This window comes from Vipera berus, assembly GCF_964194415.1.
Source record: "Vipera berus genome assembly, chromosome: 8".
In the NCBI taxonomy this organism is placed as follows: Eukaryota; Metazoa; Chordata; class Lepidosauria; order Squamata; family Viperidae; genus Vipera; species Vipera berus.
This window is the reverse complement of record NC_138211.1, coordinates 18,033,308-18,049,075: the sequence shown is the minus strand read 5'-3', so window position 1 is coordinate 18,049,075 and position 15,768 is coordinate 18,033,308. Positions and strand designations below refer to the sequence as shown.

General features: G+C 43.5%; 1 protein-coding gene across 1 annotated transcript; it reads left to right on the top strand.

Moving 5' to 3' along the window:
• Window positions 1-887: 887 nt before the first annotated feature.
• On the top strand, window positions 888-13,885 carry PHYHIP (phytanoyl-CoA 2-hydroxylase interacting protein; the record flags this gene model as incomplete). Its single annotated transcript, XM_081333602.1, has 4 exons — window positions 888-1,055; window positions 8,470-8,644; window positions 11,389-11,506; window positions 13,351-13,885. Exons 1-4 carry the CDS (start codon window positions 891-893, stop codon window positions 13,883-13,885), a joined length of 993 nt encoding a protein of 330 aa, XP_081189728.1. The 5' UTR covers window positions 888-890.
• Between the last annotated feature and the right edge of the window lie 1,883 nt (window positions 13,886-15,768).

Below are 15,768 nucleotides of genomic sequence, written 5' to 3'. Positions count from 1 at the left end.
GTTGTGTGATAAGACTGTGCCTATGAAGGAGAGGTGATAGGATGGATTACAGTGAAGTGGGCATTTTCCTAGGAACATTCCAAGGAGGGTGTGATGGATTGTGGCAACGAAGGGGGAAGTGGTGTGTTTGACTACAGTGAAGTGACAAGTTTCCCGTTGCATGGAGGGGAGCGAGACAAGAGAGCCTAGCCCAGAGCTGCATCGGAGACAGAGGAAGAGATTTAGGCTATCCAGTTCCTAAAACCTCCTAGGTGTATATCCATTAGGGATACAATAGTCTAGCTTTAATCTGGCAAGATTCTGTCTATATGGTGCAAACAAAGGATAACATAGAATAACAGAGTTGGAAGAGAACTTGCAGATCATCTAGTAGTCCAACCCCTCTGTTTAAGCAGGAGAACCTGTAACCATTTCGGACAAATGGCTGTCCTGTTTTTCTTGAAAGCCTCCACAACTTCTGAAGGCAAACTGTTCCACTGGTCATTGTTCTCACCTTTAGGAAACTTCTCCTTAAAAAAAGGTAAAGGTTCCCCCACACATGCGTGCTAGTCGTTTCCAACTCTAGGGGCCGGTGCTCATCTCCGTTTCAAAGCCGAAGAGCCAGCGCTTGTCCGAGGACGTCTCCGTGGTCATGTGGCCGGCATGACTAGACGCCAAAGGCGCATGGAACGCTGTTACCTTCCCCCCGTAGTGGTCCCTATTTTTCTACTTGCATTTTTTACGTGCTTTCGAACTTCATTTCTTCTCGGTTCTAGGTTAAAGAAAGAACTGAGCTGGCTGGATTGTTCTATGTCTTGCTTGGGGCTAGGCCTGACAGGTTGCTATAAACCTAGCCTTCTGGATAACCCTCTCTTCACTGTCACAACTGTAGGAGCCAAATTGGTCGGATCATGGAGCTGCTGTCCACCCCGCACAGCATCGAGATCAACAATATCACCTGTGACTCCTTCCGAATTTCTTGGTCCATGGATGTTGGAGACATGGATAGGGTTACCCACTACTTCATCGATCTGAACAAGAAGGAAAATAAAAGTTCCAACAAGTTCAAACATCGGGTAAGCCACTAGAGTGATAAATGAGGGCATGCTGAGTAGGGCAGAAATTGTTATGGCATCTCCTTGATCACTCCTTTGCTTCACAACTATTTTTTTTACTCCTGTTGGATCATGTTGGTGCAAGTCCTTCTTAGAAGCAGCCCTCGGCGGTTGGGAGCCTTCCAACTTGGTCCATGTTGAACTGCAACTCTGGTGGACAAAGCTGCCCTCATTCTTCCTAAAACTGTAGTTGTTGCATTTTCAGCCCTGCATGCATGCAAGCTTTTCCTCCAGAGTCCCATATCTAACCAGGTTTCATATCTAACCAGCATGGCCACTCTTGGGATGCTAAAAGTTTATTTATTGCTGTGATTTAAGTGCTTAACGGTTCTGAAAAGGCTTTAAAATGTACCCCTAACCATCTGACTAGTATTTGGATGAAGAGTGAACAATATAACCTAATTCTTCCTTGGAAGCCTCCATGGGCATTTTTTACTATGACCTTAACATGGTTATTAGCGATTCTTTCAGCCCAGGGAACTATGGGAATTGTAGTTTCTAAACCAGAGACTTATGAGATGGAATTTTCTTGTCATTAGAGCTAATGGCAATTGGAATGCCACATTTGTATTGTACAGGTTGCTTGAAAATAAATCTGATAAAAAAATATTTGTAGTTCATGATGTTCTCTCGACCATTAACAGCAACCATTAACAGAAAACCCAGGGGGAGAGAAAAACAAGATCTGCTAAACTTTGACATATTAGAAAAATTGTGCTTGAAATCTCCTTCTCATGGTCAAGTCTGTATCTGATTTCCAGAACGGTTCTTTCAGGAATGATAAGAACCAATCCTTCAATTGAACTACATTTCCCAGAGCCTAGGATGCTAGGAATTACAGTTGTACATCATTTAGGAATTCTCAGATCTCTCACCTCGATTGGTCTCATGCATAAAAGGAATTAAAATTCCTTTCACTGACTGAAGTTGGCTGATTCTGAATGTATATATACACACACACGCACATACACATACACATATATATACACATATATATACACATATATATACACACACACACATGATACAGATAGCCCTCAACTTCATTTAGTAACTGTTTCTGCTTACAAAGGCACTAAAAAAAAGTGATTTACGACCGGTTCTCACATGTATGACTGTTTCAGCATCCCCGTGGTCACGTGATCAAAATCCAGGATCAGGTGATTAGCATTTGTGACTTTCCCAGCTGGCTTCTGACAAGCAAAGTCAAGAGGGGGAAGCTATCTTTGCTTAACAACTGTGTAATTCACTTAACAACTGCAAGGAATTTGTTTTCCAGTCATTGACAAAACGGTCTTTAAATTGGTCGCTTTACAGCCGCCTTGTTTCGCAGTGGGCATTCTGGTCCTAATTGTGATGGTTAAGTTGAGGACTTCCTCTGAAAGCAATTTCGAAATGCGGCTGTCCCCAGCCAAATTTGCCCAGCAAAATAGCATCGTTGTGAACAACTGTAGAAGAAACTTTTTGCTCACCTCTTCTCTCTCTGAGATGGAGTCACTAATTTTGATGCTTCTTAGCGGAGCCAGTTGCTATGGAAATGCTACTTCGCATTTAACTATTTTTTTCCCTCCCTGCAGTTAGATGCTTTCCTCTGCTTTTTTTTTCTCTCTCTCTCCTGGGCTCCTTCTTTGTAATGCTGTTGCCATGGAAACAATACTGCACTGCGGAGGAATATTAAAACCTGTTGGATGTGGCCTTGCTCTCTCTTAAAAGCAATGTTCCCTCAAGTGTTCTCTCTCTCGTGTTTGATCAGCCCACCCACTTCAGAAAAGTTTGTTTTTTAAAAAACAACAACACAAATCCTAGCAGAGGCTACTTTTTTCCTGAAGCGATCAACCTGCACTTGGTATGTGCATCTGTATGCCTAAATGCACACGCTACACGTACACGCTCCCAAAATGGTACATTTTGAAGGAGTCTAAGGTGAACCTTTCCCTTTGATACCGTAGTTAACTATAAGTAGGAATTTTTTTCCCCTTCCTATGGATATATATTTAAACCGTAGAGGTTTACCTCTTCAGCAGAATTTATGTGATTCAGGATAGATCTTGGGAAGAGGTGAGAATTAAATCACGCATCAGTAAGAATTTGGGGGGAGGCATTTGAGAAGTAATGATTTTAATAAATCACTGTATATATCACTCACATGATATCAAAACATTCATGACATCTTCTAATTGCTACAGTAAAACATGACCTTATCGCTTATTTTTTTAACCTAATTCAAACTGGGGTCAGGGTGGTAAGTAGGATGTGGACAAGTTAACACCATAAAAAATATTTCCATTATTTTATAAGAACATGTTACCTTATTCACGAAAAATAACTGACGGCCATAAATATTGCTTTGCTCTGCGGTCACAAAGTTCACTTAATGAGTATGGTGAGCCTCCAATATTTTTAATTTCACAGCTGCTTTCAGTCTGAGAGTAAGTCAGACAAAACACCCTGCCAACAATTCTCAAACAAAAACAATAATATTCTTCAGGTAGTCCTCGAATTACAACAGTTCATGTAGTGGCCGTTCAAAGTTACAACGGCACTGGAAAAAAGTGACGTATGACCATTTTTCACACTTACGACCTTTCCAGCATTCCCGTGGTCACGTGACCAAATTCAGATGCTTGGCAGCTGTCTCACATGTATGACGGCTGCAGTGTCCCGGGGTCCCGTGATCTCCTTTTGTGACCTTCTGACAAGCAAAGTCAATGGGCAAGCCAGATTCACTTCACAACAATACCACCGACTTAATAACTGCAGTGATTCGCTTCACAAATATGGCAAGAAAAGTCATAAAATGGGTCAAAACTCCCTTAGGAAGTTTCTCACTTAACAACATTAATTTTGGGCTCAGTTGTGGTCGTAAGTTGAGGACTATCTGGTTTTGCACCATATGAGAGAGGCAGTTTCATCAGCGCAGTGAAGAAGGGACTAGTGCAGATCAAACAGCGCAGCTCCAAAATAGTTTGGAAAACTTTTTTTTTTAGTTAAATATCTGCACTACCAAAGAACTATACACATTTTTTTGAATGTAGGACAGCAATATCTAATTTATTTGGTTCCCTTAGATGTGTATCTTACTGAGAATTGCAGTAGCAGTAGTTGCCAGATTAGAGAAGATGATTGAAGACGCTTAAGCTGTTAAAATCATTTACTAAAAGGATACAATACTAATGCAGTGTTTTCAGGAAGACCAACCTAACCAGGATGTTTTTCTTTCTGACTCACCCAAAAAAGGAGGATTTCACGACAACGTATGTTATGTCCCATGCCTATATCACCTTAAAAGCAAACTTTGCTTTCAGAGAAATCTAAGAGACTGATTTAAACATTTCAGTGCTTAGATTGAACTGAATGTAATGGAGCTTGGCTTATGAGTCAGCCTCTTACTAAATGGGATACACTTTCAACCTACTAATTTTTAAGTATCATTAGCATGACTAACCTTTTGCAACACCCCTGACTGATGGATACTTCACATGGAAGGTTTTTTTTTTTAAAAATGGATCAATTTGTCTGCAAGCAAAAAAGTAATGGAAAGGTATGGCATGTTGGTAAAAGCTGCTTAAATATTTGCAAAGGCATACTTTTTATTTATTTATTTTATTTCCATTTATATCCCCCCCTTCTCCGAAGACTCAGGGCGGCTTACAAGCTTAGCAGTAGCCTTCATTCTATGTATATGCCTGCTTATTAGGGCTTTCATACACCCCCCAAGCGGCATTATTACAAAGTCAGCTTAATTGCCCCCAACAATCTGGGTCCTCATTTTACCTACCTCGGAAGGATGGAAGGCTGAGTCAACCTTGAAAGCAAACATAAGATAGAAGTCAAAGTTAGCCATAAAACAGAGTGGGAGAACTTACTTTTTCCAGTATCTGAACGTTTATTTTTCACGTTGGGGGAAATGTAAGAATGGAGTAAAATAAAATAGGAAACCTGGTTGGGTCCCTAAAACAATGTTTATGCACTGAGTATACAACAGGATCTCAAATTCTAGAATAGAAAATATATTTGGACAGTTTGCACAAACTCACTGGATCCTTTTTCATAACATTTTGGATCTCGTGGTTTTTTTTTTGTAGTAACCAAGAGTTCCTACTTAAAATTCTTTCTAAAATAGACTCTTTGAAGCCATGATCTGCAGTAATTCAGATGTTGATTTGCACTTACGCATCGAAGTCATCCCGGTGCATTGCCCATAGAATGCAATGCCAACTGGTTCCAGAGTCAGACGTTTGCATTTAATTGTATCAATTTCTCTAGGAGCCACCAAGATCACTACCATTTAGGTGAACATTCCTCAAAATGGCATCTGAATTAATAAGAAGAGATGCTTTTCTGGACATTCTCTTCAACCAGTTTCCAAGTGCTCTTTAATCAATTGCGTGGATATAAAGATGGCTTAAGGCAGCGATTGCATGAATATATGCAAGCTCCTGAAATTTATAAGGAGGATGAGTTTCTTTGAAAGATAAGGCATTGTTCACTCTCACCTAATGCACAGCCCCTAGAGGCAAGGGACGGAGTTTTTGAGGATTGTTGTTGTTAGTTGTGAAGTTGTGTCCGACCCATCGCGACCCCATGGACAATGTTCCTCCAGGCCTTCCTGTCCTCCACCATCTTCTGGAGTCCCTTTAAGCTCATGCCTCCTGCTTCAGTGACTCCATCCAGCCACCTTATTCTCTGTCGTCCCCTTCTTCTCTTGCCCTCAACCTTTCCCAGCATTAGGCTCTTCTCCAGTGAGTCCTTCCTTCTCATTAGGTGGCCAAAGTATCTGAGTTTCCGCTTCAGGATCTGGCCTTCTAAAGAGCAGTCAAGGTTGATCTCCTCTAGGACTGACCGGTTTGATCGCCTTGCAGTCCAAGGAACTCGCAGGAGTCTTTTGCGGATAGTTTTGCTCACTCTGTCAAGCCAATATCTTCTGTGGTCTAGGGGAGGGGGCATAAAGTAAGTGATGAAACTTTATATAGGTAGATATTATAGCAAATTGTAATCATCACAGAATGCCTATTAGCAAATAGGTATCCTTGGGGAAAGTGGGCCTTTTGTTTGTATCATCAGATCCAGGTCACTCAGCAAAGTGACAGAGGGGATGTAAACCACAAGAGGTTGAAAAATTGCTATTTTAGGTGACACTGTCAGTTCCCATGGCATGTTTTCTCAATCTTCACAACTTTAAGATGTGTGGCTGGGGAATTATAGCAGTTGAAGTCCACCCATCATAAAATTGCCAAGGTTGATAAATACCATCCTGTCAGCTGTGGAGATTATCAGCCATCCAGGTCATAGCTCTCTCAAAGGTGCTTTTTTCTTCAAAAGAGGGATTTTCCCCCCGCCCAAAATATAGATAGATTCAGAGACCCATCTATGTTAAAATCTTCCCTCAAAAGAGGAGGAATAAGACACCACCTATCTCCAGTCTTACAACACAGTCCTTTCAGTAGTTCCGAGAAGATTCTGCAACCAATTGCACACTGATTCAGGTGACCCTGAGGGCACAGATGAACCCCCAAGTGGCTTCAACATCTCTCAGAGAGCTAATGACCAGATGACTTTGTAGAAAGAAATGCAATCAAGGTTGACTCAGCCTTCCATACTTCCGAGGTAGGTAAAATGAGGACCCAGATTGTTGGGGGCATTTAAGCTGACTTTGTAATAATGCTGCTTGAGATGGGGCCGAAAGCCCTAATAAGCAGGCATATACATAGAATGAAGGCTATTGCTAAGCACATTGATTTGTGCTTTAGATTGTAAGCCGCCCTGAGTCTTCGGAGAAGGGCGGGATATAAATGGGATTAAAAAAAAAAGATCCTCCCCCCTCATCCTATCAGAACCTATCCTTCTGTCTCCCCGCCAGAAGAACTGATGAAGCTTCTTGGATGAGAAGCAAACAAAATGTTTCCTTCTTCTTCCTCAAGAAAAAACAGCCCAGTTACCCTTTGAAGAAAAAAAGCACCTTTGAGATACTGTCCTACAGGATGCTGAGGAGACCCATCAGGTCTAGCCAAAGTCCTGCATTAATTGCTCCAAATAACGTATTTTGGAATGCTCTAAAAATGGCCAACTGCATCGTGCCGAGTTTTCTTGAGAGAGAAGCAGATAGGGAAAGGATCATATCTTAGGAAATGGAATGATTCCATTATGGACAATCTAGAATTGAAATCAAAATAGTGCAAGCTTCCTTTGGTTTCACAGTCCCAAAGGTTGAGCACAGCCTTTTTAATGTTTGGTGCTCTTCTCCCAATTTCACCTTACTTCTAATTTCATCCATTCCAATATCCTTCTAAGGTGCTTTATTTCCACAGACATCTGCTTGGAGTAAAGAGTGAAGAGAAGAAGTGACAGAACCTGGGGGTGGAGTTAAAAGAGGGATCAGCCTGGAATCCCTACATAGCCACAAGTAGACTAAATCCAATCTCCATTAAACTATGTTGACCCTTATTTATTTATTTATTTATTTATTTATTTATTTATTTATTTATTTATTTATTTATTTATTTATTTATTTATTTATTTATTTATTTATTTATTTATTTATTTTTGGGACTTATATGCCGCCCTATCTCCGGAAGGACTCAGGGCGGCTAACAACAATAAAAAACAACAATACAAAAATTAAAAAAGAATTAAATAACAGCCCCAAAATAAATTAACTACACAGTTAAAAAATTAAAAATTAAAACATATTTAAAAACCCATCATCAATCCAGGTCAGCCTGATGGAAGAAAAAAGTTTTGAGGTCGCGGCGAAAGGACCGGAGGTCCGGGGCCATCCGAAGCTCAAGGGGGAGTTGGTTCCAAAGGGCTGGTGCTCCCACAGAGAAGGCCCTCCCCCTGGGGGTCGCCAGCCAACATTGTCTGGCCAACGGCACCCTGAGGAGGCCCTCTGTGTGTGAGCGCACTGGGCGATGGGAAGTCGTCCCCGGTAGCAGACGGTCCTGCAAATATCCTGGGCCTAAGCCATGTAGGGCTTTAAAGGTAAGTACCAGCACCTTAAATCTCGCCTGGAAGCAGGTGCTAACCATGAATTGAAAATATTCCTGTGCATAGGCAAGAGTAGCAATAAATCAGTTTAATTGGATCTTCATGTGTGGACCTGACCTTCATGTATGGGCTCCTGACAAAGAGGGAGCAACTGAATGCCAGATTGTACAATTGTACAACTACACATGATGCGAGTTATTTCATTCTGGTCACAATGTGATGGTATCATGACACTTGTGATGTCATTGTGGCTTCATAGATATCCATGTATGGTTTCTTTAGAACCTCTTCCCTTTCGCTGTCAATGATCTGATGATGTTCTAACAAGTGTTGGTGCCGCAAAGCTCAGTTGGCTTCCTGACAAAGCTTGGCTCTTTTCTCTGTGCAGGATGTCCCTACCAAGCTGGTAGCTAAGGCAGTGGCCCTGCCAATGACGGTGAGGGGTCACTGGTTTCTGAGTCCCAGGACAGAGTACAGCGTGGCAGTGCAGACAGCTGTGAAGCAAAGTGATGGAGAGTACCTTGTCTCTGGATGGAGTGAGACTGTCGAATTCTGCACAGGAGGTGAGTGGGCAAGAGAAAGGGGCAATATGAAAGGAGATTTCCATGCCTACCCAGTAGGTTTCCCGCATCATGTTGAGCGGCAAAAGCATTCTACCCGATCAAGACAAACCACTGTAAGGTGTTCCAATGAAACCATCCACAATCCCATACTGTGGCAGATGACCATACTCACTTGAACTGCCTGAATCTCCCGATTTCCTGGGCGCTGGACACAGACCACCCTGTCACCCTCTGATAAGTTCCATGACCTGTCTTGAATTGTTGAGGGTCTTTTCCTACCTATTTTTAAAAGGAATCCCTGCCTTTTGCTAGTGAACTTTTAACCAGGCACACAGAATGCTGTTCCCTACTCAATTGAAATCAGCTTGCTCCGTCTTCTGGTGTTAAGGCCAGTGAATGCAAAAGCTATGAAATAATTGGTGCAATATCAACAAGTCTGTATTCTAAAAGAATTTGTATTTAATTCAAGGACTAACATTAAATGTATGAGGCGACCTTGCACAGCATCTTGAGGGTTTTGCGTTGCTTCCCCGTTGACTTAGCTTCCTTCACCCCTTCCCCTCTGGCTTAGGTCTCTTAATGGAGCCATGGAGAACTTGGTTTGGTTTTACAGTGGCTTTTGGGCAGAGAAAGGGCTGCAAGATTGAATTTCTCTGCCCCACCCATCACCCCTATTTCCCTATCAACTATCTTAGCAAAAAATAAAGGCTATCATTCATCCCAGTTTAAAACCATCACTGTTTTCTCTTTTTAAAAATAATTTTCAATAAACCTTTTTTAAAAGGAAGATAAAAATGAATGCCTACTAATATAAAGTAAGACAAAGAAAAAAGAAACGAATCAAAGAGAAAGCTAAATGTGCAAGAAAGGAAAAACAGTAAAAGAAGACTAGAAAGAAAGATACAAAGAACTAGCTTCTGATTTTCTTTACAGCAATAGGAATAGGACTTAGACTTATATACTGCCCCTTAGAGCTTTACAACGGACGCGGTGGCTCAGTGGGTTAGGACGCTGAGCTTGTCAATCAGAAGGTTGGCAGTTTGGCGGGTCAAATCCTGAGTGCCGCGTAACAGAGTGAGCGCCTGTTACTCGTCCCAGCTTCTGCCAACCTAGCAGTTCGAAAGCACGTAAAAATGCAAGTAGAAAAATAGGGACCACTACGGTGGGAAGGTAACAGCGTTCCGTGCGCCTTTGGCGTCTAGTCATGCCGGCCACATGACCACGGAGACGTCCTCGGACAAACGCTGGCTCTTCGGCTTTGAAACGGAGATGAGCACCGGCCCCTAGAGTTGGAAACAACTAGCATGCATGTGCGGGGGAACCTTTACCTTTTTACCTTAGAGCTTTACAGCACTGTCTGGGCAGTTTACAATGTCCATATATGGCCTCCAAAAATCTGGGTCCCCATTTTACCAATCTTGGAAGGATGGAAAGCTGAGTCAACCTGAAACCTGTGAGGATCGAACTCCAGGCTGTGGGCAGAGTTAGCCTGCAATACTGCATCCTAGTCACTGCACCACCATGGCTTCTACGAGGGCAGTTATAAGTACAATCATAAATTCACCTCTAACTTTAGGGTTGCAGCATTATTCTATTTTCTGTAATCTATCCTGTCAGATCATCAAAACCATAAATTCATTTTTTTTCTGTTTTGTGCAAAAAAGTCTATAAGGGCTTTCCGGTCAACAACAAAGTTAGATATTATCTTTTGCCTGATCAAAGAAGTCAACTGAGCCACCTCGGCAAGTTCCATCATCCTCAGCAAGCATTCCTCCATAGTGGTTAGTGCCAAATCTTTCCATCCTGGGGCGTACAATAATCCTTCTGCAGTTATATGCAAAAATAAAGTTCCATGACTTTTTCCCAACTGTTTGTCTACCAGTCCCACAAAAAAATTGTATATTCATCTTTAAAATCCTCCAAATCGATATGCGTATTTGAATCCGGATGCTTCTAACTTTCTTACATGTTCCCCCCCCCCCAAATGGGAAAAGACCTTGGAGGTCTTCTAGTCCAACGTTCTGCTTAAGCAGGAGACCCTATAACATTCCAAACAAGGGGCCGTCCAACCTCTTCATTCATTCCTTGGCACAGAGAGCGACCTGGAACTAAGGAGAAACTTCCTGACAGTTCGAACAATTAACCAGTGGAACAACCTGCCTCCAGAGGTGGTGAATGCTCCAACACTGGACATTTTTAAGAAGAGACTGGACACTCATTTGTCTGAAATGGTATAAGGTTTCCTGCCTGAGCTGGGGGTTGGACTAGATGACCTCCAAGGTCCCTTCCAACTTATTATTATTATTACTTCTCGCCATTTATCTGCCAACGGGCGCTCTGCCTTTTTAAGTACTCGTGCAATCGACGTTGGAATGCCCTTGCCGCGTGCAAAAGCACGCCACATACGCAACTGTGGGAAGTTTTCAAAGTCAAGCCATCGAGGAGAGAAAAACCACTCGGTCAAGCTGGCTGGAAGACAGGCTCCAAGCTGATGGGAATTGGAACAGGCTGAGGGGTGCTGAACAGTGGTAAATCCAGATTTTGCCATGCAGCAAGCCTGGCTGTGTAGGAAGACGAAGGGAGAAGTGACAGGGAGGCAGGAGAAACCTGCCTGAGGCCAAAAAGGTGCAATGAGAAGGCGACGTGTAGAATGGGGGGTGGGGGAAAGAGAAATTTGCCACGGAGGTGTCGCATGAAAAAAAAACCTGCTTTAAAATGTCTGAACCTCTGAATGTTCCTTGCAGACTATGCTAAAGAACATCTGGCTCAACTGCAAGAGAAAGCTGAGCTCACCTCAGGGCGGATGCTGCGGTTCACTGTTTTCTATCGGAATCACACTAAAGAGTATTTCCAGTATGTCAGGTAAGCGTTTGCAAAGCCCCAAAATCTGTGAATCATGGGACAACCAAGGAGTGTGTGGGTGTGTGTGGGTGGGTGGGTGGGTGGAGGGGGGGTGTTCAGTGACAATGACATCTTCCCGTTTGCTAATCTCTTGTCGTCTTCATCCAAATTCTTCCCCTCCTGATAGGGATGATTAAAAACTTGGCTGGGAGGTGGAGATGAAGAGAAGTGACTTCACTCCAAGAGTTCAATTTGGCCTAGAAGCTTTCAGTTGCCATTTTTGTAGTATTGAGATCTAGCATTTGGCATCTTTCATCTTTCAGGAGTGTGGACTTCAACTCCCAGAATTCTCCAGCCATGGGGAATGGCTGGGGAATTCTGGGAATTGAAGTCCTCATCTCTGAATGATGCCAAGGTTGAGAACACCACCCCAGGTTGTAATCTTCTGATCTGTCAAAGCTTGGAGTGGAAGAAGAAAACCTCATTATGAAAACGCTAATTATAACATTCATTTTTTTCATATCCATCCATCCATCTGTCCATCTGTTCACCCATCCATCCATCCATCCACCCACCCATCCATTTTTTTCAAATTTACCAACAGTGTCTTATCTTTTCAATTAGAGCTTGTTTCAAATTTTCCATGAGAAGTGAGAATACAGTCACATTCTTCATTGTTCCCATACTGATTCATAGACGCTACATGTTAGCCTGTCCTTCCAATGAATTAAGAGAATTCATCTCATTTGCCCCTTCCCATGCTTCTGTTGCTTCACATCACTTTCTGCAGATGTTCTTTTGAACTTCAGAGAGCGTATTTATCCTTTCCTGCTCCTAGCTTAAAACTTAGAACCAGCACATAACATGAGCTCTCATAAACACTACACAACATTTAACTTAATTTATCCTTCCTCCAAGACTTAAGACATAACTAGACAACTCTCGCTCCCCTTGGGTCATCATTTCAGAGATATTTCCTTACCAAATTCCTCAATGTTTTCAACAGCGGCAGAGTTTCTCATGTACTTGAAAAAGTCTTAAAAATTGAGGGTGATGTTCAGAGATATATTTGCCTTGCAAGTTGCCCTTATTGAGCCCAGTCAAAGATCAGCAGTTGACCGCAGGAAACGTTTTATGACATTTCACATTGTGTTACAAAATGTTTATAACTTTTATATTATAAAATGTGTTATAAAATTTGCCCAAATCTCAATTCTAAGGAGTCACGGGACCTGGATTTTGGATGCATTCTGTAATTTAGCGCTTTAGTTCAAAAAGCTTTTGCCCTACAATAAACTAATTTGCCCAGGTAAAAGTTCCGGATATGAGCGTTGTAGTAGTGTTTGGACAGCTTCAAAATGCTGTTGCTACCTGTTTATTCTTGCAGCAAAGGTAGGCTATACCTGGCTGAGAGTTACCTAGCAAGCTACGTAGCTGAGATAGGGTCTTTCTAAATTTAAACCTTAATTCTTTAATTAGCGTGCTAATGCTGATTTCCCCTCCCTGAGCTAGGAAAATGGAGGATCCTTGAGTCACCTAACCTGCTCTCAGCCACTGTTGAATGAACATTCTCTAGTTTTCACTTCCTGAACATGGAAGGCCTGGATGGAAATATAGCAATGAAGGCCTAAACACCCTATCCCAGGGATGGGGAACCTTGGCTCTTTTATGACTTGTGGACTTCAACTCCCAGAATTTCTGAGCCAGCATATTCTGGGAGTTGAAGTCCACAAGTCATAAAAGAGCCAAGGTTCCCCATCCCTGCGGCCTACCCTAATACCAATTTGGTTTCCTCCCAAATGTAAGGTTGGCCTGAATCCTAACCTCGTCCTTTTCCTAACGATCTGCATCTCCCTTCTGGCCAGAATGCACTGTGGAAACGTCATGAAGCCATACTTGAAGGACAACAGTGGCAGCCACGGCTCACCCACCAGTGGCATGCTCCACGGCATCTTTTTCAGCTGTAATACCGAGTTCAACACCGGCCAGGCTCCCCAAGACTCCCCTTACGGCCGCTATCGTTTCCAAGCGCCCGCCCAGCGCCTTTTTGGCCCCAACACCAACCTTTACTTTGCGGATTTCTACTGCATGTACACTGCCTACCATTACGTCATTCTGGTGCTGGCACCGAAAGGCTCCGCCGGTGACCACTTTTGCCGGGAGCGACTGCCCCAGTTGGACATTTCCAGCAACAAGTTCCTGACCTGCAGCGTGGAGGACGGCGAGCTCATCTACCGTCACGCCCAGGATGTCATCCTGGAGATCATTTATACGGAGCCAGTTGACCTCAGCCTGGGAGTCCTGGGGGAGATCAGTGGTCATCAGCTGATGAGCCTGTCGACAGCCGATGCCAAAAAGGATCCGAGCTGCAAGACATGTAACATCAGCGTGGGGCGCTAGAGGCAGGGCAGGGTGAGGAAAAGGGAACAAACCCAAATAGGAGAAATCTTGGGGAGTCCCATGGCCCTTCAGTGTAAGTGTGGCTGTCTTGAGAACTGGGTCCGCCTTGGGTTAAGGGGATGCTGGAGAAGTCCCCCTTTTTGCTGTCTTGGCCCTCCTCTCCCTCTCTCTCTTGCATGTTTCCTTGCCATTTGTACATAAGGTTTTGGACTTGGGAAGTGAGAAGGAGAGAGAGCATGCAATCGGGTCAAAAGCTGAAGGATCTGCGGTTCCAGGTTTACTGACTTAAGGACAGCCCTCGATTTTTTTGAGGTCTCTCTCCAGGAAAAATGAGCAGTTCTCTTCCATTTCCCAACCCAAGCTCAAATGGACATTTCACTTGGCGCACACAGCAGGTAGTCTGGCCAGTCTGATGAACAAGAGGTCTCCTAAACAAACCGTCCCAACGGGAAGTGCTTCTCCATCTCCTACCTTGCCCCTCTGGGCCCTATTTCTCCACCCGATGTACATTGTCTTTTTCACGGGTTCTCTTCATCCGTAGCACGATTAACTTTTTTTTTAAAAAAAAAGAAGTACGTCGAAGGTTGGAAAAAGAAGTCTCCCCACCAGAGTTTGGAAGGGTCCTAGGTTAAAAGCTCGGCTGGCACAAAGACCACTTCAACTAGGCTTAGCAGTGGGTAGAACGGGTTTGTGATCTGCTTAAAGAAAGCTGGGATGGGTATGTAGTCTAGAGCAGGAAAACAAAGACGAGATTACACACTTTTTTCTTTGCTCATTTCTACAGGGTGTGACACCTTATTATTTATGTCTTTTATTTATTTCGACTGAAGAAGAGAAGGGGAGAGGGAACAACAGGTTCTAACAGGTGTGCTAGTAACTGGAATGCTGATGGGCGATGTTGCTATGCAAACATACCCGTCTTGGCTTCCCAGTTTTCCATGATAACTGGTTACAGATATCATGAGCTGGCAAAGCTCATACCTTCATCTCATTCTGGGTTTGGGTTCTGAAGATGGAGAAGAAAGAAGCCAGAGCCTCATGCATAGTGCAGGCAGGAGAGTAAGACGGGAAGACAAATCACTTGCGGTTGGATCCTTTTCCCCCCTCCCCACCCACCCACTGTTGTGATTCATTTTTCTCCCCCCCCCACAATGCAGAAGGATTTGTAGGCCGATAGTTCCGGCTTTCATTGTCTTAACTTTGCAGCGCCCGTTAAACTAGACTGCGATTTGTGATTTCATGGGACGTGTGAACCTTGCTGTCACAGTTTGCAACCCACGGTTTATGTACCTAGGAACTATTGACTCGCCCCAACAGTGGCTTAGGGCAGAACGTCATCCCTGAAATGAGTGTAAGACAGGTAGTCCTTGACTTACGACCATTTGCTCAGCAAGCCAGGGCCTCCCCCACTCTCTGAGGCACCCCTGCTCTGCATAATGACTGCAATGGGGAGAGCCAGGATTTCATGGGTGCCTGGCTTAAAAACAGCAACAACTTAATGACCAGAACTCTGGGCTCACTTGTGGTCGTAAGTTGAGGACCACCTGTCTACCTACCTTACGTAGCCTTCTCTCCTTCGCTTTGGTCTCCTTCATTTTCCCGCAATGGAGAGATCACAGACTGAACGCTTCTCCCCTCTTTGCACCCAACTTCAGATTTCGATCTCAGCAGCCAGGAGCGGCTGCAAACACTGGGGCCTCCCAGGACAAGGACAGCTGCACCATTTAAACCTCTTTGAATAGAGACCTAATGTGCCATTCAGTGAGTCGAGCTCCTTGTTTCAAGCTAACCATGGCAAGCAGCTTTGAGCATCCACCAGAAGGGACAGAGGGAACTTCTCTTGGCCTGTAAGGAGAAAGATTCATTTGCAGCCACTCCCCAGC